The sequence below is a fragment of the Cyclospora cayetanensis genome, unplaced genomic scaffold (genome assembly GCF_002999335.1).
Source record: "Cyclospora cayetanensis isolate NF1_C8 unplaced genomic scaffold, CcayRef3 CcayRef3_contig_180, whole genome shotgun sequence".
In the NCBI taxonomy this organism is placed as follows: Eukaryota; Apicomplexa; class Conoidasida; order Eucoccidiorida; family Eimeriidae; genus Cyclospora; species Cyclospora cayetanensis.
Genome location: NW_020312126.1, coordinates 11,374 through 32,365, shown reverse-complemented (window position 1 = coordinate 32,365; position 20,992 = coordinate 11,374). Strand labels below are relative to the sequence as shown.

The 20,992-nt window shown below is 51.3% G+C and overlaps 4 protein-coding genes across 4 annotated transcripts; 3 read left to right on the top strand and 1 right to left on the bottom strand.

Moving 5' to 3' along the window:
* The first annotated feature begins 1,117 nt into the window (after positions 1 to 1,117).
* LOC34618777 (inactive polypeptide N-acetylgalactosaminyltransferase-like protein 5) lies at positions 1,118 to 5,398 on the top strand. Its single transcript, XM_026337408.1, has 8 exons — positions 1,118 to 1,525; positions 1,818 to 1,947; positions 2,212 to 2,582; positions 2,930 to 3,264; positions 3,658 to 3,730; positions 3,874 to 3,955; positions 4,375 to 4,712; positions 5,078 to 5,398. The coding sequence occupies exons 1-8, from the start codon at positions 1,118 to 1,120 to the stop codon at positions 5,396 to 5,398; spliced, it is 2,058 nt and encodes a 685-aa protein (XP_026193193.1).
* Positions 5,399 to 7,788: 2,390 nt separating this feature from the next.
* LOC34618779 (50S ribosomal protein L7/L12) lies at positions 7,789 to 8,367 on the top strand. The gene has a single exon (XM_022732097.1). It carries the CDS (start codon positions 7,789 to 7,791, stop codon positions 8,365 to 8,367), a length of 579 nt encoding a protein of 192 aa, XP_022587906.1.
* A 1,844-nt stretch (positions 8,368 to 10,211) lies between these two features.
* LOC34618780 lies at positions 10,212 to 14,560 on the top strand. Its single transcript, XM_026337406.1, has 7 exons — positions 10,212 to 10,374; positions 10,881 to 11,018; positions 11,187 to 12,370; positions 12,471 to 12,719; positions 13,029 to 13,199; positions 13,522 to 13,630; positions 13,959 to 14,560. The coding sequence occupies exons 1-7, from the start codon at positions 10,266 to 10,268 to the stop codon at positions 14,558 to 14,560; spliced, it is 2,562 nt and encodes an 853-aa protein (XP_026193191.1). The 5' UTR covers positions 10,212 to 10,265.
* A 969-nt stretch (positions 14,561 to 15,529) lies between these two features.
* On the bottom strand, positions 15,530 to 20,604 carry LOC34618781. The gene is made up of 9 exons (XM_026337405.1): positions 19,615 to 20,604; positions 19,294 to 19,476; positions 18,863 to 19,102; positions 18,457 to 18,603; positions 18,134 to 18,307; positions 17,124 to 17,772; positions 16,638 to 16,761; positions 15,831 to 16,473; positions 15,530 to 15,697 (listed from the first exon to the last, which is right to left on the bottom strand). The coding sequence occupies exons 1-9, from the start codon at positions 20,602 to 20,604 to the stop codon at positions 15,530 to 15,532; spliced, it is 3,318 nt and encodes a 1,105-aa protein (XP_026193190.1).
* Positions 20,605 to 20,992: the final 388 nt, after the last annotated feature.

Sequence of the window (20,992 nt, the reverse complement as noted above, 5' to 3'; positions counted from 1 at the left end):
TGACTTGGTGCATCAAGCTCACGCTTATGTGCAACTAACAGAGTGTGCGAACACACAAAGCAAGTCGTCACATATAGCTGGTGAATTGGAAAGCTCGTAAGTGTGGCTTCGGGTGCCGCATATACGATGGGCTCTATACGAATCCGCATATTAATGCCTGTAATTACCTGCGTCTTACGGGAGCAAATACAGAGTTATAGGGAGAGTTACTCGTTAGACGGCGGCCATATGTGGGGATGATACATTGTTTGGGGACAGATCCTCAGGGTTTGAGGAGCCTACAATGCAGTAAGCCAATAAAAGCGTGCAAAAACCGGGCTGTAATGCATCCAAACATATTATTCTCCAAAGATTTCATCTGATAAGGTTTGGACTCTGGATAGGGGCCTAGTAATTAGTCGATAGGTGAGCTGATACAAAGAAGCTCATGAGCATTGCGGATTGTTCGTTTTTGTTTGAAGCTTTACTTCAAGACTTAAGGCGACTATAAAAATATATGACGTTTTTTCAAGGAAATATGCCATGTGTAGGTGCGCATCAACATAAATGCCAGCACCGTGAGACGGTCATTGGAGGGCGGTTCGACGGTATGCCATTCCACCATTTCCATAGTTCATATTTCTTTTCTTTGAATAATAGCTACATTATTTTGCGCCATGAGTGCGTAATCGTTAAGTCGAAATGAAGTAGCACCGTTAAAGATGTATTTCACGTCCAGTTTTACGTGCAACATGCCGCAAAGACAGTAGACGCAAGTGTCTATCCCGTTGAATGCGTTGCATCTTACTCAACACATCACGTTTTCACACACTCTCTCCTCTTGCAAGATTCAGCCTTTTACTTTTTGTCCCCCCGTCGACGTGTCGCTTCTAGGCCGAGTCTGCCGTCTCCTGTATGTTTAAGGCCCCCCCCCTGGGAGGTCTTCTGGGGCCATATGCACTGTTCTTTCCTACATAAGCTCTCCCATTGACTAAATTCTTCATGATTGTACGGTTCGTTGCTGCTCCCCAGTTTTTGGCCTAAGGGCCCTTCTCTTTTAAGTAGCCTCCGCCAACTAGTCTGTCGATGAGGCGAGTGTGAAATGGGGGCTCACAAACCCAAGCGCAGCGAGTCAGAGATGACTGTGCATCGCCGGAAGGGGGGGACCTCCCCCTCAGGAGGAGACGTTTCTTTGAGTGGCTCACTGAATGCCCAAGAGCGCCGCTCAAAGTCGACGAAAGCGCCACATGCGGCCCCCCTGGCACCCTGGACATTGGTTAAGGCTCTCTGGGCTTCTTTCTGCCTGGGCGCGGCCTTAGGCCTTTTGTTTGTGTCAGTGCTGCTGGCGGGGGTGCTATTTTTGTGCAGCAGTGGGCTTGTGAGTGCGCAACAACTGGGATTCGGTCTGGGAGATTCCCTGCTACGATTTAGGGATCTGAGCGATGCAGTTGACACCTCAAGGAAACAAAACATGCAGTGGAACTCTAAACAAATCCTAGTAAAGGGGATGCCGGCCTTTCTCCTTGAAACTCAAAGGAAAGAAGAGGTACACAATTTCCAACGCGGAGGCCTTTTCCAGCGATACCTCGACTATAAGGGCATCCCTTCAAGGGGCGTATTTACAAGGGGCCACTGTCGCTGGGAAACCTAACCCACGTAGTACAACATGCACGGGGGCTCCTACCTCTTTGACTGCAGCCTCGCTGTTGAGGCCGAGGGAACCCGCCTATAGTTTCCGGCCGCTGTGTGTAGATGATACTGGGGAATCGCTACGGGACTGTTAGAGACTCCAGATGGTGTCGTTTTGGTTGTTTATATTTTCCATGCTCTTGCTTTAGGTGTTTGGAGATGCAACCGCAGATTTGCTCCACGGGAGAGTTGGTGTTGACCCTTGGGGAGATCCGCTCTGGCGGCCGTCGGCTCCTCCTGGACAGCAAAATCGTGAGCAGCTTGAAGCGTCCTACAAAGGTAAGAGATTCCTGAAGTAGCAGAGGGTTCCTACAGGCTAGGTGGCATCATGAGACTCTCTTTCGTCGTGCTCACCCCCGCTTAGTTGCCGCTGGCCATTTCTGTACTTCCAGCAGGCGATAACATACATACTGCCACCGCTGCTACCACCGTTGCTACCTCTATCCTTGTAGACTACTTTACTCTGCTGCTGTAGCTCGTATGTTGCGTGGCTTGTCTTGGGGCTCATAGCTCCTCTCGAGCTTGTACCTTGCTGGTTTTCAGGATACTGTTTCAACACTGCACTCAGCGACTCGATCAGTCTGGACCGTGCAGTCCCCTCATTCGAAAGTTCCGCTTGTGCTGCGCATCGCAAAACGTTTGCTGCATTTACCTCCTCCCCATCGTCTGCTGCTTTTGGAGGCAAAGTGTCAGTTATCATCGTACTGCACAATGAGCTCCTGTCGGTGTTGCTGCGGTCGATCCACTCGGTCCTCAACAGAACGCCCTCCGGGCTTTTAAAGGAAATTATTGTTGTCAATGACAACTCCGATCACACCACGCACCCCTGGCTGCAGAACCAGCTGGAGGAATATGTGGCTGTCGGTTTACCAAAGACCAAACTCCTCAGGCTACCCCAGAGGCGAGGCCTCATGGTTCGTGTTCCTAAAGCCACTACTCTTTCTAGTTTTGCCATTGTGTTTCCTCTCCCCCTGCTGCAGTCGCAGGGTCACTGATTATCATCCTGCTGGTGTAGCCTGTTGCCGTCCACGCACACTGTTGCTCTGTCGATAGTTTCAATATTTTTGTTGTAGCTTTGCAGGTGCTGTGAAACTGAGCCGTTTCGAGGAGCACTCTGTTTCCGTCGTTGACTAGCTTAACTCTTTCTGAAACACAGCCCTCGTACCTTATGGACCAGCCTCTAGTGTCTCTGTTCACCCTACTGCGGGATTCTGTCCTTAGCGCTATGCCCCATTCGAGGCGTTTACTGATGCGGCTGCAGGGGGCACGGGCTGCAGGGGCAGCTATTGCACAGGGCTCCGTGCTGGTGTTTCTTGACTCGCATGTGGAGGTCCTGCCATTTTGGCTGGAGCCTTTGCTTCAGCGTATCCGAGAGAGTCCCAAGACGGCTGCCCTGCCGCGAATCGCCTCTATCGATGCTGAGACGTTTGAGATCCACAATGGGGGCATCGATACCCTTGCATTTAACTGGAGTTTGGGACATATGCATCGTGATGAGGATATCAGGGCAAGAAAGATTAATTTGAACAAGAGTGACACCGACCCCATTGAGAGCCCCATCATGCCTGGAGGTATTTTCGCCATCGCAAAGGACTGGTGCGGAACACAAGTAGCTATGCGGGAAGCCAAACTGTGTGGCAGCCCTGGTTTCAATGTCGTGCTCCCATGAGTGGTTTTCTAAAACTCTCTTGCGTTTTCCTTACATCCAGTCTATGAACTTGGCATACCTCGGTCTTGTGTATCTGGTGCTCGTTGTGAATCTCTGTCTCGGTAAAGCTAACAGACTGCCTTCTGCCTCTTTTCCTACTCATTCGCTTCCTTGTATCTACGTTTGTGCCCCCCCTTTCCCTCTGCCTACACCTTTTGTTCCTACATACCACTGGTAGTCTTCTTTTCTTGCGCGTGCCCCCCCTATGAACGCCTATCCATTAGCCTTGACTTGGCCTTGGGAGGGTTATCTGTTTTGCGCTTTCCTCGTTGTCTCTACAGGTGGGATATGCTGGGTGGCTATGACGAGGGTCTTCGTCTGTACGCCGGGGAAGAATTTGAGCTTTCGTTTAAGGTATTGCCATCCCCTAGCGTTATTCTTGCTGCTGCTCCTGCTTCGTTGGCGGTTGCTTCTGGTTTCGACATTACTTGCGACATTTGTGGAATCATTGCTTTCCAGATTGCCATCTTGCATTTTCTCATGCTTCTGATTTATAGGTCTGGATGTGCGGTGGTAGCCTGGAGGTCCTCACCTGCAGCAAAGTGGCACATGTCTTCCGCTCAGACAAATACTGGAAAGGTATATCCAAAACCTCGACTAGAGTCATAAATTCGATTTCTAGCCACTGATTGTACTCTGCAGTCTAGGTCGGGCATCACACCCCATCTGATTAAGCTCTCGGCCTGGAAATACCGTGGAGCGTGAAGAGCAGGGCTCTATGAAATCTTAGGGCTACTTGTTTATTCGCTCATCAGCCGAGAGCTCTACCAGAGAGAGGCATATGAACCTCTTGACAAGGACAGGCCAAAAGTACCACAAAGGCTGGTAGACAGAAGGATATATGGGAACCTTCAAAGGGTTCAATGGAGACAGCTTTTGGACACCTGATAGTTAACGTGTCAACGCAAAGCAGAGAGAGTGGTGACCGTTTCTCTGCCTTCTCATCCTTTGCACCATGCGTTTATGTGTTCGCTGCTGCCTTTTCTCTTTAGGCCAAGTTTATAGGGTGCCTGGTGAGGAGATATCGCGGAACAAGCAGAGGGCGGCGCATGTGTGGATGGACGAGTACGTGCGATACGTGTTACTAACAACCCCACCGGTTTCAGACGAGTTCCTGGGAGACCTGGAGCCCCAAAAGGCGCTGAGAAAGAAACTCGGCTGCAATTCTTTCCAGTGGTACCTTGACAATGTATATCCGGAACTGGAGGCCCCCAGTCTGGAGACCGCCAAAACGGGGGCGATCTACAGGAGAGACATCAACGCGTGCCTTGATACAATGCAAAGAGGAACTGGGCCTATCGGTGCCTTTCCGTGTCACTTTAGTCACGGAACACAGGTTAGCCTGGGCCCCTGCCTGCAAGTTCTTCATTGGTGCAAGGGCCTCGCTACCGGTGTCTTTGCTTCACACTCAAGTCTCAGCGGCCGTCCTGTATGCCTCTTCAGTGCCTCCCCGCGTGTCATACACCTGATTCAAGGTGCCGACTTTGGTCTCTAGTTCTGGTGCATGTTGCGTTTGTGCTAGAAGACTGGCGCAAAAGCCTTCACTACGTTTTCCGCCTTTCAACTGTGTGTGTTCGGGTTTTTGGGGCTCACCGCATTGGTGCAGAAATACCTTTTGCTTGTATAACCATGTTTCTGCTGCTTTGTTATGGCTAATGATTCTTTGTATCATGGCTGCGCTTATTGCTGTAACTGCTTCAGGCCTTTCTGTTTGATGGCTCAAGTGGGAAACTCTTTGTAGGGCAAAAGGGGTTTAACTCGTGTGTTGGAGGCGACCCCACGGCTCACTCAGTGCTGCAGTTCGACTGTAACTATGATACTGAAGGTCTCAGTATGCTGTGGCACTATAATGAGGACACAAACCAGCTGCAACTCGTTACAGACGAAGCACAAGCATCGACTGAAGCAGACCCTATGTGTCTTAGAATCTTTGCTTTCCCAACTGAGGAGAGTCCCCATGCAGTGGAACTCGCTGTCTGCGACCCTCATGACGCTGGACAACACCTCGTGTTTGTACCCTAGACCGTACTTCTCACAAACGTCCCTAAATAAAATCTGCAATTAGAGTTTTATCTGTTGGAGCGTATTGCAGCGTTCTAGGGCTCTGCAGCTGTGGCTTCCTTGAGATGGCCTTTTCCATCCCTAAAAGTATTTGCCACATTGCGACAATTTCAACCATCCATCCATCTTCAAGAGAGTAGCAAAAGCAGCAGGAGCCGCATCACATTAGGAAAGCAATAAGATGTGCCAGCATCATAAAGGCGCTGCAGCGAAAATCACCATGTTAGAAATGCAACACGGGCTAAAGGAACTTGATGCGGCGGCATTGTAAGGCTCGTGTGCAATGCTGCAGCCACTGCTGATATTCTAACTGCGGGGGGCCGGGGGCGGGCGAAATGCTGCATTTTTCAAATGCCTTTACGCCTTTTGGATATCATCCTCGTTACAAAGCAATACTGTGTCCCCTGGAAGCACAGTATCAGCTGCTTTCTTTGAGAGATCCAGCGCCCCACCTGTTGATGCAGCCCCGTCTACAGGCGCTCCTGCAGTTTGCCGTTGCTGCGGCAGCAATAGTGCCCACTTGGTTCCTCCTGCAGACGCCATCGTGTTGGGGATTTTCAGTATCTCCAGTATGCGGTCCAAGGCACACCCTAGAGTTTTGCTGCCATCTATTACCACAATCACCTCTCCAGCTTTCTGTTGTTGCAGTGGACTAGCAAAAGTGCGTAGCAGCTGCAGATCTACACGCAAGGGCAGCTGAAAAGACGAAGGGATAGATGGGGCAGGGGGGGCCCTCATCTTTACTCTCATTCGCTCTATTCTCTTCTGTGTCTCTTCGGCTTTCGCGGAGAGCTTCTTATTGCCACCACCGTTGACTGTGGCGGTGCTAGGGGATTTCTTTCCAGGGCCGCTGACGATATGTGACAGCCCGGAGCTCCCGATGGAAGCAGATGCTTGCTCACGAAGCGTTTGCTTCTCACTCTTTCGCGACGGCTGCTGTGGTTGTTCTGCTTGCGCAGCAGCTGCTGCACAGAGGTGGTCTTCCGGGTGTCTATGTGCCAGGCAAAAATGGCCGTTGCACAGGATGCAGCGGATGAGGCACGCAGGAGACACAGACTTTTGTTGGCAGCTACCAAACATACATGAGGGCTTAATCGCAGCAGCGGCGCACTCGAGGGAGTGTCTGTGTCGGTCTAATATAGCCTCTCGATGACTTTCCTCCATGGGAACATCCAATAAGCGCCCGCACCGTCGACAAACAATCTGATGAAGCTGAGTACTGGACCCTGTGGGGTGTACTACGTTCGTTTCAGAGGAACCTTCGTGGGAGCCCGGTGCGGAGGGCAGCGAGCATTCGTGGTCGCCTTGCTTGTAGTGTATGCGGCAGAACACGAGGCCACACTGAAGGCACTTAAAAGGGAGGAAGTCCAGTTGGTTGCACCAGCGGTAAGAGCAATGGGATCCTACGCTTTCACCCGCCATTGTAGGTGTTCTGCAGCGCCAATCGGACCAGAGTATTGAGAATTTCTGTTCGTAGATAAGGAGCTAAAACAGCGAAAGATACGTGTTATACCTGCGCTATGAATATACAGGTTCTTGAAATTATGATTTATGCATGTCTATAGGATGGGATTTAGGGTTAAAATTTGGTATTTGTACGTCGCGGCCGTTGGTCATATGCTACGAAGCAGGAGAGGGTAAAGGGAGAAATGAAACCGAGGGTAGAGTCTTTGAGTGCCACTTTAAAGGGGTTGAGTCCACAATTTAGTGTTTAAATCCAGAGTCTAATGGTTCACAGCGTTGAGTTTCAGTGTAAATGCTCAGGGCTTGGAGTACAGTGGCATGAAAGCCCACTTGCCATCCGCATGCCGCAGAGAACATACGCAAGCACCAGGAGAGGGTGGCTTCTAAGCCGCATAATCGAGTTCTTAAGCGTCAAGGTCTACATATTCTAATTGGTGACACACACCTCAAGACTTTGAACTCGTCACTGTGCCATTATTTTTCCGTAGCCTCCGCCTACAAGGCAACTGGGGAGGCCCCCCGAAGGAGAGAGTCAGCCTACAGTCAACCGTGACCCCGGCAGCTCGACCGTTTTTCTTCCCAATACCCCCACACTCTTGCTTGGAGTGTATCTACTCTACTCCCTTTCCCCGCTCTAGCAGTCTGGCGGTGCCTCGGGGGAAGGGGCCCCCATGTTGCAGTACTTTCTGCTGCAACAGCAGCGGCAGTTTCTCCTTCTGCTGCTGCTGTTGCTCATGTGTCTTGGTGTTTCTGTATCATGTAGCAGCAGCTGCAGTGGCCAGAGGGGCTTGCATCGAGCCCAAGGACCAGTTTCCTCAAATCTGACTGGCCTGCTTCGGGTCGGAGTTGCACGTGCACCAGCAATAAAAAATGCAGGAACCGCAACAATGTCAAAGTGCTTCACTCCCTCTTTCATAGCAGCTGTCCGCTGCTGTCGAAGCGTGAGGTACCCAGTACTCCGCGGGCACGCAGCTCTTCATGCTGGGCCGCCGTCAGCAGCAGAAGCACAAGAGGGGGAGCCTCAAGGGAGCCCCCGCGTGCGGGCTGTGCTGGAGCAGTTGCAGCATTTGACTTTGTTGGAAGTATCTGAATTGGTACGAATGTCGGAAACGGCTTTTGGTATCTCCTCAGCAGCAATGTTTGCAGCTGGTGCCGCACCCGTAGGAGCGGGGGCAGCAGGCGGAAATGCAGCAGCGGCTGCTACAGGTGCTGGCATGGGCGGAGAGGGGGCCCCCGCTGCCGCAGAGAAGTCTGAGTTTACTGTGGTACTCAAGTCTGTACCTACTGCGAACAGAATAACAGTAATTAAGACCATAAGAACCATGCGGAGCGACCTGGATCTCAGAGCAGCGAAGGCCTTTATTGACACTCTTCCTCAGAAAGTGATCGAAAAGGCTCCGAAAGCTGATGCACAAAAGGCCCTTGAGGCCCTCAAGTCTGCAGGCGCCGAGGTTGAACTACAGTAATCAGAAGGCCCCACCGACGATGACTCTGTACAGACGAGCTCGAGTCCGGCGTCTCTGTCCGTAACACACTCTAGGCACCCATAATGCTGAGAGCTTGAGGATAACGAGAGTATCGCACCAGGATTTTCGTGAGCTCGAAAGGACACCATCTAGAGCTTTTTCAGTGGGCCCCAGTAACGCCCTTCTCAGCCCGTGTAGGCTTGGGGAAGCTGTTGGTTGCCTCCATGAGAAAGTCTGTTGGATTGGAGCAGCTCGATGGCTACCAAGAAGGTCCTTAGCAGTCATTTGATGCTCTTTAGAAGGAAGGGTCTGTCGGTGCGGTCGAGAGAAGGCGAGCTCATGTATCATCTGCTCTGTCCCTGCCGGGTGTTAGCTTAGTGTGGTTTACAGGCCCCTGCCGCTTCGCGTCGTGGAGCCCGCTAAGCCCTCATCGATTTGAAGGGCGCGGAGTGCAAATGGTCGCAGCAAGCTGGGAACACCAGATGAACCGTTTGGGGACCCTTCTTTGGGATCTTCCTGTGGCCCTCCTTACGGTCAGCTTTCTCGTTCCACTGAGGCTCCATATTAAAAACACATACAGTGCTACACCTACTTTACATTTGGATCTCCAGCTTAGGCGGTTCACTAATATGGCCATTCTCTCCTTTTTTCTGCAATGTGGCTTTCCGACAGTGGCCCATGCACGCATAGACCCTGCCTGAGCAGCGTCCCCGGGCAGGCCCCAAATGGCTGCCTGTGATGGGTCATTACATCCTTATTAATCGTCGCTATGCTCAAATGTTTTTCTCTACGGAGTTCATGATGGATGCAGTGCACACTGTGAGCAAAGGGTTTGTTTAGATTAGAGGTCTACGGAACAGTGTTATTCAGTTAACTCCACATACCGTAGATGGTGGTGGCGCTACCATCGGATCTAAACCTCTTTTTATTTAGCCCTCTCAGCTTTAGGGGTGTATTTGGTGGTCTTGCAGCTGCAAGGAGAGGCGGGGCCCAGTTGATTTTTCCTATCACTGTAGCATGAAACAACCCGGCAGGGGGCACACAGATGAGAAAGGGCCCATTTGAGGATTCTGCACCAGCATTTAGATATTCAAGGTGATCGTTTTGTTTTTAAGTGCTCCCCGTTCGGGGGTGACCCTTGCGTCCTACCGGTTGAGACTTATACCCCATAGAGGCTCCCGAGGGGCCCCGATCATGGGTTACGAGTTCCCGAGGGTGTCTCGGCGGCATGGAAGACTTGGAACTTCTTCTGAAATATAAACTGATTAGGGGTGCAAAAATGGGAAATTTCGACTCTCTGAGCCGTAAGTGATACTTTGTCGTACCACTGGTGGGCAGGGCGTCCGCATATTCCGCAAAGTGATTTCTTTGTACCTTTGGGCTCAGCCTTTAAAATATGCGTTTTTCGTTTGAACCCTAGCGATCGAACCTCACGGGGACTATTGATGCTTTCTACATTGACGACCTCTGAGGGCCTCCCTGCAGTACTGCCCTCTCAGAAACGCATCGTGCAAATCCCAGCATACAGGTTTTTCTAAAGCATGACTCGTGTGTTGCGTCTAGACATGTTATCTTAAGGCAGTATGTAATGCAGCTGCTGAATTAAGAAACTCGGGCCTACTGTTCGCTATAATTCAACGGCCCCTCCAGTTACAGTCGACTAGGCCTTTTCCCGGATGAGGCCCTTACTGCTCTCAGCCTTTAAGGGTGCCTTTGGTCCCATTCAGGGCTCCTATAACGTCCGAAAACGCTTTAATTTGGGCTCCTACATCTCCTTAAGGGCGCTCACCACTGCCGAATACAACATTACCGAACCCAGCAGCAATGGCAACTATTTCAGCGGCAGAGAGGCCAGGGTTCCTGTGTTGGTTGTCGGGGGAGGTCCTGTAGGGCTCACTATGGCCCTGTTGCTACAGCGATCGGGGGTTCCCACTCTTGTACTGGAGCAGCAGGCAGCAGCGACGTGCCTCCCGAAGGCGCACTACATCACCAACAGGTCTATGGAAAGTGAGTCAAAGCGTGACGGACTTATACTGCTGTCCGTCCTGAGGTCCTGGTGGCTAGTCGAGCCCAATTCTGTGGCTTTTGGTGGTGCTGTGTTTTTTGTGTCTCTCTCTGTATTTCATTGGGCCGGTTTCAGGCCACACGCAGTTAACGTGGTAGCTTGGCCTAGATGGCCAGTGACTTAAGGAAAAAAGTGACGACGTATCAACAAACCCGAGTTCACATCTCAATTGCGAAACTTTCCAGCTGATGTGCTGTCTGTCAGGACAGCTTGTTCAGTATCTCACTTCCTGCATAGCTATCTTTGTGGCCACGGGGCCAAGTAACCAGCCAAACAGTTCTCAAACTGGCCACATCGCTTCAAGCGTGCTGTAGCACTCTCTGCCTGTACGCCCCTGGAAGGGCTTGCACCTAGGTTTGTAACTGCCTGTAGTCACTTGTAGGAGTGCCTAGCAATTTTGCACACAGCTGTGTGCTTTACGATCAACTAATCTTTTTTTTGCCTGCAGTATGGAGGCAGCTGGGACATGTGGACAGACTCGTGGAGGAGCTGTCGCCCAGTTTCAACGCATGGAGGTCGTTCATATACACTGCACAGCTCACCAATATCCAAAAACACTACTTCGCCGCAAAGGACCATTTCCAAGGTACTTCCTGCTGCTCTGTCATTGTCTGAAAGTTATCCTGGTATTACTGCCTCCTCTGCGCTGCTGCTGCCCGCCCATGTGCTACTTCTTTGTTTGTGGATGCTGATACGTGGGAAAGCGTTGGCCCGCAGCCTCTTGCTCCAACTGTGGTGGGCTCTGATGCCGTAGGATGTGAGGAAGTACTGCTTTCAAATGGCCAGGTTACTTACAAGGAGGACGTCAGCCCCTGCCGGATGACCCAGCTCTCCCAAGATCTTTTGTTGCCTCTTTTGTACAAGGAAGCAGCATTAAGGGCTTCTGGAGACTTCTTTAAGAGCAAGGAAGAAGCAACAGCCGGGGAGGGAGAAAGGAGCAGCCTTCAGCTCTTACTCAATGCCCGATGGATTGGTGCGAGACAGGAGAGTAATAGAACTGGCACCACGGGTCCGGTGGTTTCCACGGTCGAGCTAACTGACGGCTCCGCAGGCCCTAAGCATTTAGAGATCACGAGTGACCTCCTGGTTGCGTGCGACGGGGCAAATTCAAAAGTTAGGGAGTGGGGAAGAACACATCTGGGTGGCCCCCCCACACTTCAGCGCTTCCTCAACATTACATTTAGATCCAAAGAGCTGGCGGAAGCAATACAGCAACAGGAAGGGCTTGCTGGGTCACCTGGTGGTGGAGTGAATGACCGTCTTACGCACCAAGGAGTTTCCCCGATTCGGGGCCACGGGTTCGAAGTGCTTCAACGCTACCGGAATCGGGGAATGTTGTATTACGTGTTGGGCCCCCGTATCATTGGTGTTGTAGTGTGTCACTGTTTCAAATCCGGCTTGTTTGTGGCTCATATCCCGTACTTTGATTCTTCACGGAAAGGCTGTGTTGACGCCTGGGAGCAGAAAGACATCCATGGTCTAATTAGAGAACTTGCAGGAAGGAACCTTAATGATGTGGAAATTCAGGATGCGAAAGGCTGGGAGATGGCCGCTAAAGTGGCTGCTCAGTATCTTCCGGACGGCCCCAAAACACAGGCTCACGCGACCGGGAGCCAGAGCCTTGATGCACAGAGCGAAGCTGCTTTGTTTGAGACTTTTGAGGAAAACGGTGGGAAGGGGACGACCGTCTGGGGGCCCCTTAGAGGACGCGTGTTGCTGGCTGGGGATGCAGCGCATCGGTTGCCCCCCTCAGGAGGCCTGGGTATGAATTTGGGCCTCGCGGATTGTCTCAATGCAGCGTGGAAGGTGGCGCAATCCTACCACCTACAGAAGGGACCGTTCGCCGTGCAGGACGCCCAACAGCATCATGAAGAACAAACTGACCCAGCAGGGAAGATCCTGCGAAGCTACGAAGAGGAAAGAAAGCTCGTTGGCGAGGTAACTCCTAGCAATGTGAAAATCATTAAGAGCAGCAATATGTATGACTTTTCAAATATCTACACGTGAAAGAGCTTTGCGTGTTATTGCCTGTCTCCAGTACACTTGCGATGTCGCCCGCAAGAACTTTGCCTCTGGGCGGTGCATCCCCGAGGCGTTGGGTTACGACTGGGAAACAGCAGGAAAAGCAGCACGAGGCATCGCTGCCGTTACTGCTGCTGGAGCGTCTGCTGCTACAGCATTAGTAGAAGCTATTGGTCTTAAAGGACTTCGCGGTGCTGTCGAAGACGTTGCAAGCCGAACGGGAAAAGGGGTTATGGAGCTTTTCCTTGCGCTGGGAATGGCCCAAGTAAGGATGCGCCATCACTGAGACCGCTGACACTGCCACAGCTCACTTCGCAATGTTCTTGCTGCCGGCGCTGATGTGACGACTGCTGCGTTCTGTGCCATAACGGCTACCTCTGCTGTGTGGAGTAGTTATCTGGAGCTCCACGATTTAAAAACGCGAAGGGACAGGAGGTTATGCATGATTCATTCCTGCACACATAAATGTATAGCCATATATATATGCTCTACACTCTAGTGCTCTCAGTTTTTCTCCTAAGTGCATATTTGTGCGAATAGTCATTCGTCTGTTTGCTTCCCCTTGTTTTTATAGGCCTCGCTAAGGATGTCTTTGAGTCCTGTGAAGGAGAAGCAGCTGAAGACTATTGAGCTACTGCTAGGAAACGAGGAAACCAATTTGGGACTAAAGTTTCAGGGAACAGATCTTGGATATGCTTACACAGGCTCCTCTATCATGGGTGGCCAAGGGTCCCCCAGGCTGCAGGTAGGAACACGTCTGTGATGAGGGCGGGGTTCGTCTCTATTCAATTACCCAATCTTCCGAATCGCTCATTAAGGCCCTCGAGTGCAAAGGGATGGAAAGAGAGATTGATAGATGGCTTCAAAAGGCTACACTTTTCATTTCAAAGCAGCGCTGAGAGTTGACCAAGGCACACCAAGACAGGAAGAGACCTCAGAAGCTCAGAAGTGTTTTACACACAGAGGACACAGAGATGATGGCATGAAGGGTGTGGCGTACACAGCATGAAAAGCAGGTGGAGGCCAGATAAAACGCTGAACCGTGCATTATTATTCGCTGTGTTCAGGTGTCGGAGTCTGTCTCCCGGATGCTGCCTACGTCGTCGAGGGGTGCCCGCATCCCTCATGCTCCCCTAACAGCCTTCCTGCAGCTGACTGATAAAACGGATCCGACAGGTATCGCCTTTTACTAGACAATAGTACTGCCTTGCTCCTATCCATCATGCCAATGCTGCTTTAATCATCCGCATACGTTGTTTCATCAAATCCCAATGCTTCGACTGAACAAACGTGCTTTGGGCTAGATATCCCATTTTACTGTATCAATGCTGTTTATCCTTTGCTGGTTTGGCAGAGGCAAGCTAAAATCACTATAGCTAAGCCACTAGTTGCAATAGAGATAGCATCTGCTGTAATAGGTACATGAAATCGGGTGACGTGTGGACGAAAAGCATCGTGTCCCCTTCACTTCACCTCTTGTCCGGCACTACTGCGTGTGCTACAGCATACTACCTTTCAACTGTCGATCTTCCTGCCTTGGCCGTACCTGCCTGTTCCTACTGCCTCCTCTTGCTATCTGAAGCCCATGAGGACTGTCTGGTTGCTGCGCTGCAAAAGTGGAGAGACGCCAAAAGAGCAACATTCGATGCTATAAAGCCTGCTGCTGCTCGGCGCAGATACACACCAGCTGATTTTGTCTTTGGGGTTACCTGGACAGCTGAAAATGGGTCATCAAACACATGCCCGCCCCCCGTTGATTTCCCACCCCCAGAAGAACCCTTCAAGCTTCGATCAAGCGCTCTCGCCGTCTTAGGATGTGGTCCTCCCGGATCCAGGACGCGCAGCGGCTGGAAACGCGTAACAAGCTCATCAGATATTCGAAGTAAAGTCGTAGCCCTGCACACTCGTACCCCAATACCGTCGAAACACTTCAGGGCCAGCTCAGTTACTGGATTGTCCCCCAAGAGCCTCTCCGTACTCTGTCACACTGTAGTTATTAAGGCTCCCCCTATTGAATACTGTCGACCCATGTTTTTTTGCGTCTTTATGTCCAGAATCATTTGCTTCTACTGTAAAATTCCCACAGCGACCGACAGAGCGCGCTGAAGACCTTTTGCTGCTGCTCCGCCCCGATGGCCATATCGTCCAAATCTTTGATGTGCAAACGCTGCAAGAGGATAGCTTGTTCAAGTATATCGATTCTCTCTTTTGAGGCCTCCAGCCGCACTTCTATGCTTGTCTTTGCTGCGTGCCTGGCATTCGGTTCGTTTGCTAATCTGCGGCTTGTTAAGCGGCTGCCCTTTGCTTACCTCGTGTACGGGTGTACATGGGCGTATTCCTCTAGGTATATACACACATATACATAAGCAATAGATTTAGATACAATGCAAGTGCCCCACTTTATCAAAATACTCGAATAAAGGTGGCCTCGAGGGGGCAAAACAGGTAGGCGTCGTCTACCTTCGGTGTATTCAAGGCACATGTATGTGTGTATGTACAAGTTACTGCATCAAACCAACTAATACGCCCTTAAATCAACGTATGTACGCATGCCCGACAATGGACAGCTTTTAATACATGTATACACGGGCTACCACTTGTCTGACTAAGCGGTGTAATATGCCTATGACAACAGATCCATAGGATAGCTTTAGGTTAGCCATATTACGGATTCACGCACACATACAAGCATACGTGTAATCGAATGATGACAAATATGCAGATGTGCTTATGTAGAGTCCCACACAGGTAAACAAACCTTCACACCAAAAAAACCTATTAAAAGAGTTATTGGCCCTAAGGGGCACAGCAAAACGATACGCTTTTTCCAACTCCTTTCCCGCACACTCAAATAACCGGACTTTCTACCTGCAGTCATGCATGTCCGCCTTGGTGCCGGTGGGCAGCCAGCCATCAGATGTCCTCAGGTGGCGTCTTGTACGGAAAAAACTAGGCAGGTGCCACCTGCCTGCTCCCACACAATATCAGCAGGTACTCCTATGATCAGATGCTGCAAGAGAGTTGAACTGCATGTTACACATTGGTTTCAAAGCAGATAGTCTTGACGGAAAGTTCTCAAGGATGCTCTGGTTCATCTGGCTCCCCGAGGCCCTGGAGGGGCGCGCCCCTATCTAAAGCCTCCTCAATGACTTCCGCCGCCAGGGCCTTCCCTGAAACAGCAAGAGGGGCGTCAGTGAAGGCCTTTGGCAATTTGTCTGCCAACCATAAATAAAGGTCCAGTACCTGCACACATACCCGAATCCACAGCCTGACTGCTGATGTAGCAGCCCTAATAACGTTCGACGAAATCAATTTGTTTCGTGTATGCGTGCCTACTCCAATTCAGTAGGTTTTGCAAAATGTGAGTAAGCCTTACCTGGTATATTGTTTCCCAAGCTCTCAGAGACTCCAGTGTCTCTGCCGGCGCTGCCTCGGTCTCCTCAGCCTCGGGGGGCTGCCCGAGGACACTGGCATCAAAAAACCCTACACCTGCCGCAGCTGCAAGTTGAGGGGGATCATCTAGCCCGCACATGTGCCGTAGTTGGCTCTCCTGCTGCTGAACCTGCACATGCTGGTGCACATTTTCCTTTCGACGAACTATGCGAAAAGGCGGAGGCAGCATGACCAGCCTAGTTGCAGCGAGCGAGACAGCAAACGAGCGCAGTGCTGCCTGCATGGGGAGACTGATATATCCCGAAGCAGCAGCAGTTCCTGTTGCCGTGGTACTCTCCGAGCGTGACACTGAAATTTCATCATCAGCTACAACCGTCCTATTTACGTGGGAAGCCGTCATATGCGTGTCCTGTCTGATCCCTGCATCTCTGCTCTCGTGTTGCAACTGTTCCTGCAGCCCTATCTGCTGTGGAGGCCGGGACACGGAAACGGGGGCTGTGCAAAATATATATAGCTCATGAGGCCTCAGGGGAATATCCTTCAACAAATCCGCGACAGCAATGGCCCCGTGCAGGGCTCCCGGGGGGATAAAGTAAGGGTTTCTCGTGTGTATCAGAGATACGAACCTGAGCCGCATAAAATTTCAAGAACCGATATTTTTAGACGGTGCATTCGGATTTCGGGGTCACACGATGTAGGTGAGGGTCACAGCTACAGGGCCGCACAACGCGAATTTGCATCCTGGTTTTGCGCGTTCAACGATCACAAACTGGGGCTAGTGAGAGCTTACTGCTGTATAATAGCAGCCGGAGCTTCGTGGGATGTGATTCTTGAGAATTTACAAAAGAGTATGAAGATCCAAGACTCCGGCAATAGGGCAGCGGCATTCAGGGGAGGTGCTGAGATACCAGGGCCTAAGTCATACACCACAAACCTGGCAGCGTGACGTCATGTCTAGCACCCGCATATAACAACGTTTAACTACCAAAACGACTCTTTTGAGCCACTCTCCGGTAAGCTGCAGACTCTACATAGAAAGTAAACTTCCCAGGCAGCAGCTTGATGTTCCACATAGCATATACACACATCATGCACTAAAACAGACTTCCTAAGCAGGAAGAGCAAACCCCAACTCTTAGATACACTTTGCTTCACCACAGGTCACAGCGAAGAGTGGCGGGCTCTATGTACACCCTTTGATCCTGATTATTAATCGCCGAAGCGAAGCCCCTCATGCATGAGCGCGCATGCCTTAGAGCAGGTCCTAGCTACGCACCTTCAAGGATTCCTCTTAACGCTTCGAGCTGGTCTTCATACAAAGCACAGACAAAGCCACCTTGTAAACCCCACGGGCCACCAAACCTGCCGGCTCTGAAGGCAAGCTGGCGGATCTCGGACGCCCCCAACGGCCTCAGGTGAGCCCCATCATACTTAAAAATCGATGTGAAAATAATGCGGCGAATTGCCAGGTTCACCCCCAAACCAATGGCATCGGTTGCTATTAGGACTGAGTTGGGGATAGGATAAGAATCTCCCGCTTCTTGATCTCCTGCTGCTGCTTTCCCTGGTGTTTGCAAAGATGCGATCGAGGATAGTGGCGTTGCTGGATCAGAGAGAGGAGTAATAACTCTTTGCTCCATTGCGCATGGGTTAATAGAAGCAGCTGAATGGAGTGGCACAGTGTGCAGTGCTGGATGCTGCTGTTCCTGCAGCTTCGAAATATGCAGTTGCACTGCTTCATTGAACTTCCTAGTTTGCCGCAGCCTGACATCCGGTGGTAGCTGTCCATATAACACAGATGCTCGGACGCCCCTGGTAGCCAGGAAGCTCTTTAGCTGCCAGCAGGCGTTTACGGAGAAAGTGAGAAGGCAGTCGCCTGCCTGCAAAGATGACACCCAATCAGTTGGGAGGGCCTGCTCCTCCACCTGCAGCGCATACAGATGCGTCAAGTCTGCTTCGAACTTGATAGGAAAGGACAAAAGCGTGGCGGTCGTTTGTCTGTTTCCCTTACACACTTCTTTCGTTTCGTTACTCCTCCGATGTTTCAGTTTCTACGCCTGGAGTGACTGTGTATATCTGCTTCCCGCTCTTCGCCTAACTAGTTTGCGGACGTTGCGCGACTTTGCGTCCGTCTTTCATATTATTATCCTCTCTATGAGCGTCTAGGCTTTAGTAACTCTGTGCCATTGCTAGCAGTCTCGTTGTTAGTCTCGTTCCTTGTAAATTGTTATCGACTTATGCCTGCTGGTTCTCTCCGAACCTCCCTATAGCTTCTGCCTCCCTTACCTTGAGTACGGCGAGAGAGTTTAGTGTGCATTTGTTGCATACTGTGTCTCCGCACTGTAGCGCCAGTTTCTCCACGAGGGGGCCAGCCGTCTCCTCTCCACAAACGTGTAGTTCGGTGACCTGCAACAACAGCATTAAAGCATTCGCAAAGCACCAGTATCGAAGAGCAAAGCGCTTAGGTGTGTGCCCAGTTCGCCGGAATACCAGGAGCGCGAATCGTCGTGAATCACCGACGGGCTGTCAAAGACTTGAAGGACTTCGAGCATCAGGGGAAGCATTTTAGCGAAACAACCCTAAGTAGCTTTGCAAGAGCATCAGCACGCCTCATGTACCCTGAGCCCAAGGAAAGCCCTTGTCCACGCAGGGCCTCTCTGTGCGTCTCCGAGAAGCTGAACCTCGTCCAACACCCCCAGAGCGAAGTCCCTATCCAGGACTGCTGCCTCGACTGTGCTGCAAACGTGTGTTGCTTCCTGTTGCATTTGTAGCAGCAGTGGCAGCAGCAACAGACAAAGTACTTGACAGTAGTATAACCGAGAGATTTCTGCCATATAAACATAAAGCTAGTGCAAAGACCCTGAACGAGTAGATGCAACTATCCACATGACTCTCCAAGAAGGACTTTAGCTGCCACTAGCAAGCCAACAAAATGCCCCTGCGTTTCATATGGCAAGTTCACGCCAAGGCCTTCTGGGTAGCACGCTGGACCGCCCTGTAGGGGTCTTTGCTTACACTGTCAATGATCTTTTCCGGCCCTGTAATCAGAGAGCACCTGATGCCTTTGGCTTTGAGCTGGTTATACACCTCACGCGCCAGCAGCCTGAGGGGCCCCAAGTAGCACCCCGTTGGGGCCGCCATGATGGCATCTAGGGCTCTTCGGGTCTTGCCGCTGTTGGGTGGCCCCAGAAAAAGAGAGATGGAACGCTTCTGCCGACGTGCATAAGGAAACCACCGTTCCGGATTCGTCAGGTCCTAGAAAGCAGTTCCGTACAACACGGAAGTGAAGGGAATTAGTTGCGGAGGAATAAACCGCAGGAAGAGCGCCCACCTGCGTCAAGACGACACCTCTAGGAGTACACGAAGAACAAAAAATGAACACAAGCGCCAGCAGCCGCAACAGTCAAACGAGGAGCGGCTACGACAGCAGCAAGCCCCTGTCTGACCACCAGTTTCAATTTGTTCTTAAGAGACATGACGCCGGAGAAGGCCCGACGGGCGAAGTATATTCGGGCTAAAGCCATCAGGGGGCCAGTAGCAGCGGGGAAAACATGTTCTGCATTGACGCTGATCCGATGGCCTCCAGGCAGCCCGCAGGTGCTTTCCATGGCAGAAGCGATTTCCAACAGCTGCAGCCGCACCAGCAACAATGCAGTAAGAGAAAAAGAATGAGCAGTTGAACCAAGTGGGTGCGCAGACATATTAAAGATTAACCGTCGAAATTGGCACAGCATACACAGTCTACTTCTTTAGATGCCTCAGCTCACCATGCTGTAAGTGCTGCTGAGAATGTCCAGCTCAGCGACATCTGAAAAGCCTCTCCTCCATTGCTGCAGCAGGTTATCCAGTCCCTGCTGAGCCGACTGCTGCTGCAGCTGTGCGTGCCTCACTGCTGCATCCTGGAGGTGGAAATGTCCCCTAATGGCCTGCAGCAAATCCTTAACGGAAGCTACTTGCGCCACATCCATGGGATCCTCCTGCTGCTTTTGGTGGTCTTGGTGCTGCTGAGACATCCGCACTGCAGTGAAAAGCCATCCGAAAAAGTCTTTGTGTGTCTCTTCTGCAGCTAATAGAGATGTCGGCAGACCCCATCTGGCTTCTACAAAAGCCACGAGCGGAGGGCCTACTGGTTCCCCTGCAAGTGACTTGAGAGGGGTCTTTGTACAAGTGAGGCGGCGCCAAAGAAGCACAAGGGTGTGCCGTTCGGCCGCAGAAAGCGGGGTGACCATCAACAGCGGGGAAATATCCAAGTGTGCTGCTGCTGGTGGGGTTCCCAATCCTGGTCCTGCTGCTAGTAACTGAGGTGGTTTGTCGGTAGAGCCTGGCGATGCACACGATGCTGCATGACAAGCTGAGAAAGCTGCTTCCTGTCCTGGTGTATACATGGATACACCACAGGTCTTTGAACCTGCGGCATATCCCTGTTGATTGTGATGCATCTGCTGTTGTAGAGCTGCACGGACTGGAGTCGGGGGGAACGTCCTTGCAACGAGGTCAGCAGGCCATTCTGTGTCTCCGTCCTCCCACCACATAGAGGAGTCCGAACGATTCTGCACTTGGTCTTGTTTCGCTTGCTCATTTTGGTTTATGTGCCGATTAGTAGCGTAAGCTAGGGCACGCTCGCTGGTGGGTAGAGTCAGTTTGCAGGGAATTGGGACTAAGGTCCTGCTGTGGGCGCTGCCTCGGCAAAGGGCAGAAGCAGCTGTACACAGAGTGCCACGTTCCAAGGCTTTCGCTGAACACAAAACCGGAGTCATTATTGTTGCAATAGGTGGATAGGCGAAGTACCGGAAAGCGGAATTTGCGAGAGCTGCAGCGAATTGCAAATTAGTGCTGCTGCTTTTGATATTTCTTCCAGAACACACCCGATTATGCTTACATCGCGAATATACTGCGGCAGAGCGCAACACGAAACGCCATCGCTGCTGCAGTTGTATACACATCTGCAGCTGATTGGAGCTCTGCGGCTGCACAGGATGCCCATGAGCACTGCTTTGTAGGGCTTTCTGAGTCCTCTTCTGAGCCTTCAGTGCTCACTGTAGCATAACTGCATTCAGCGGGTGCCTGTCAGAGAGATGAGAAAAGCAGCACTTTTACGACGGTGATGATGCCTAGTAGAGCACCACATGGAGTTAGTGCCTTGGG

Excerpts from the sequence above, each read along its gene's own strand:
- LOC34618781 (XM_026337405.1), bottom strand. The coding sequence starts at position 20,604 with ATGACTCCGGTTTTGTGTTCAGCGAAAGCCTTGGAACGTGGCACTCTG. Across the intron at positions 19,477-19,614 it reads TCAGCAGCACTTACAGCATG|CTGTTGGAAATCGCTTCTGC; the intron begins GTGAGCTGAGGC and ends GTGCGGCTGCAG. Across the intron at positions 18,308-18,456 it reads TTGGGCTCAGGGTACATGAG|CGCTTTGCTCTTCGATACTG; the intron begins GCGTGCTGATGC and ends CACACACCTAAG.
- LOC34618779 (XM_022732097.1), top strand. The coding sequence starts at position 7,789 with ATGTCAAAGTGCTTCACTCCCTCTTTCATAGCAGCTGTCCGCTGCTGT.
- LOC34618780 (XM_026337406.1), top strand. The coding sequence starts at position 10,266 with ATGGCCCTGTTGCTACAGCGATCGGGGGTTCCCACTCTTGTACTGGAG. Across the intron at positions 10,375-10,880 it reads CACCAACAGGTCTATGGAAA|TATGGAGGCAGCTGGGACAT; the intron begins GTGAGTCAAAGC and ends TTTTGCCTGCAG. Across the intron at positions 13,631-13,958 it reads TGATAAAACGGATCCGACAG|CATACTACCTTTCAACTGTC; the intron begins GTATCGCCTTTT and ends CGTGTGCTACAG.
- LOC34618777 (XM_026337408.1), top strand. The coding sequence starts at position 1,118 with ATGACTGTGCATCGCCGGAAGGGGGGGACCTCCCCCTCAGGAGGAGAC. Across the intron at positions 2,583-2,929 it reads CCCAGAGGCGAGGCCTCATG|GGGGCACGGGCTGCAGGGGC; the intron begins GTTCGTGTTCCT and ends ATGCGGCTGCAG. Across the intron at positions 3,265-3,657 it reads TTCGCCATCGCAAAGGACTG|GTGGGATATGCTGGGTGGCT; the intron begins GTGCGGAACACA and ends TTGTCTCTACAG.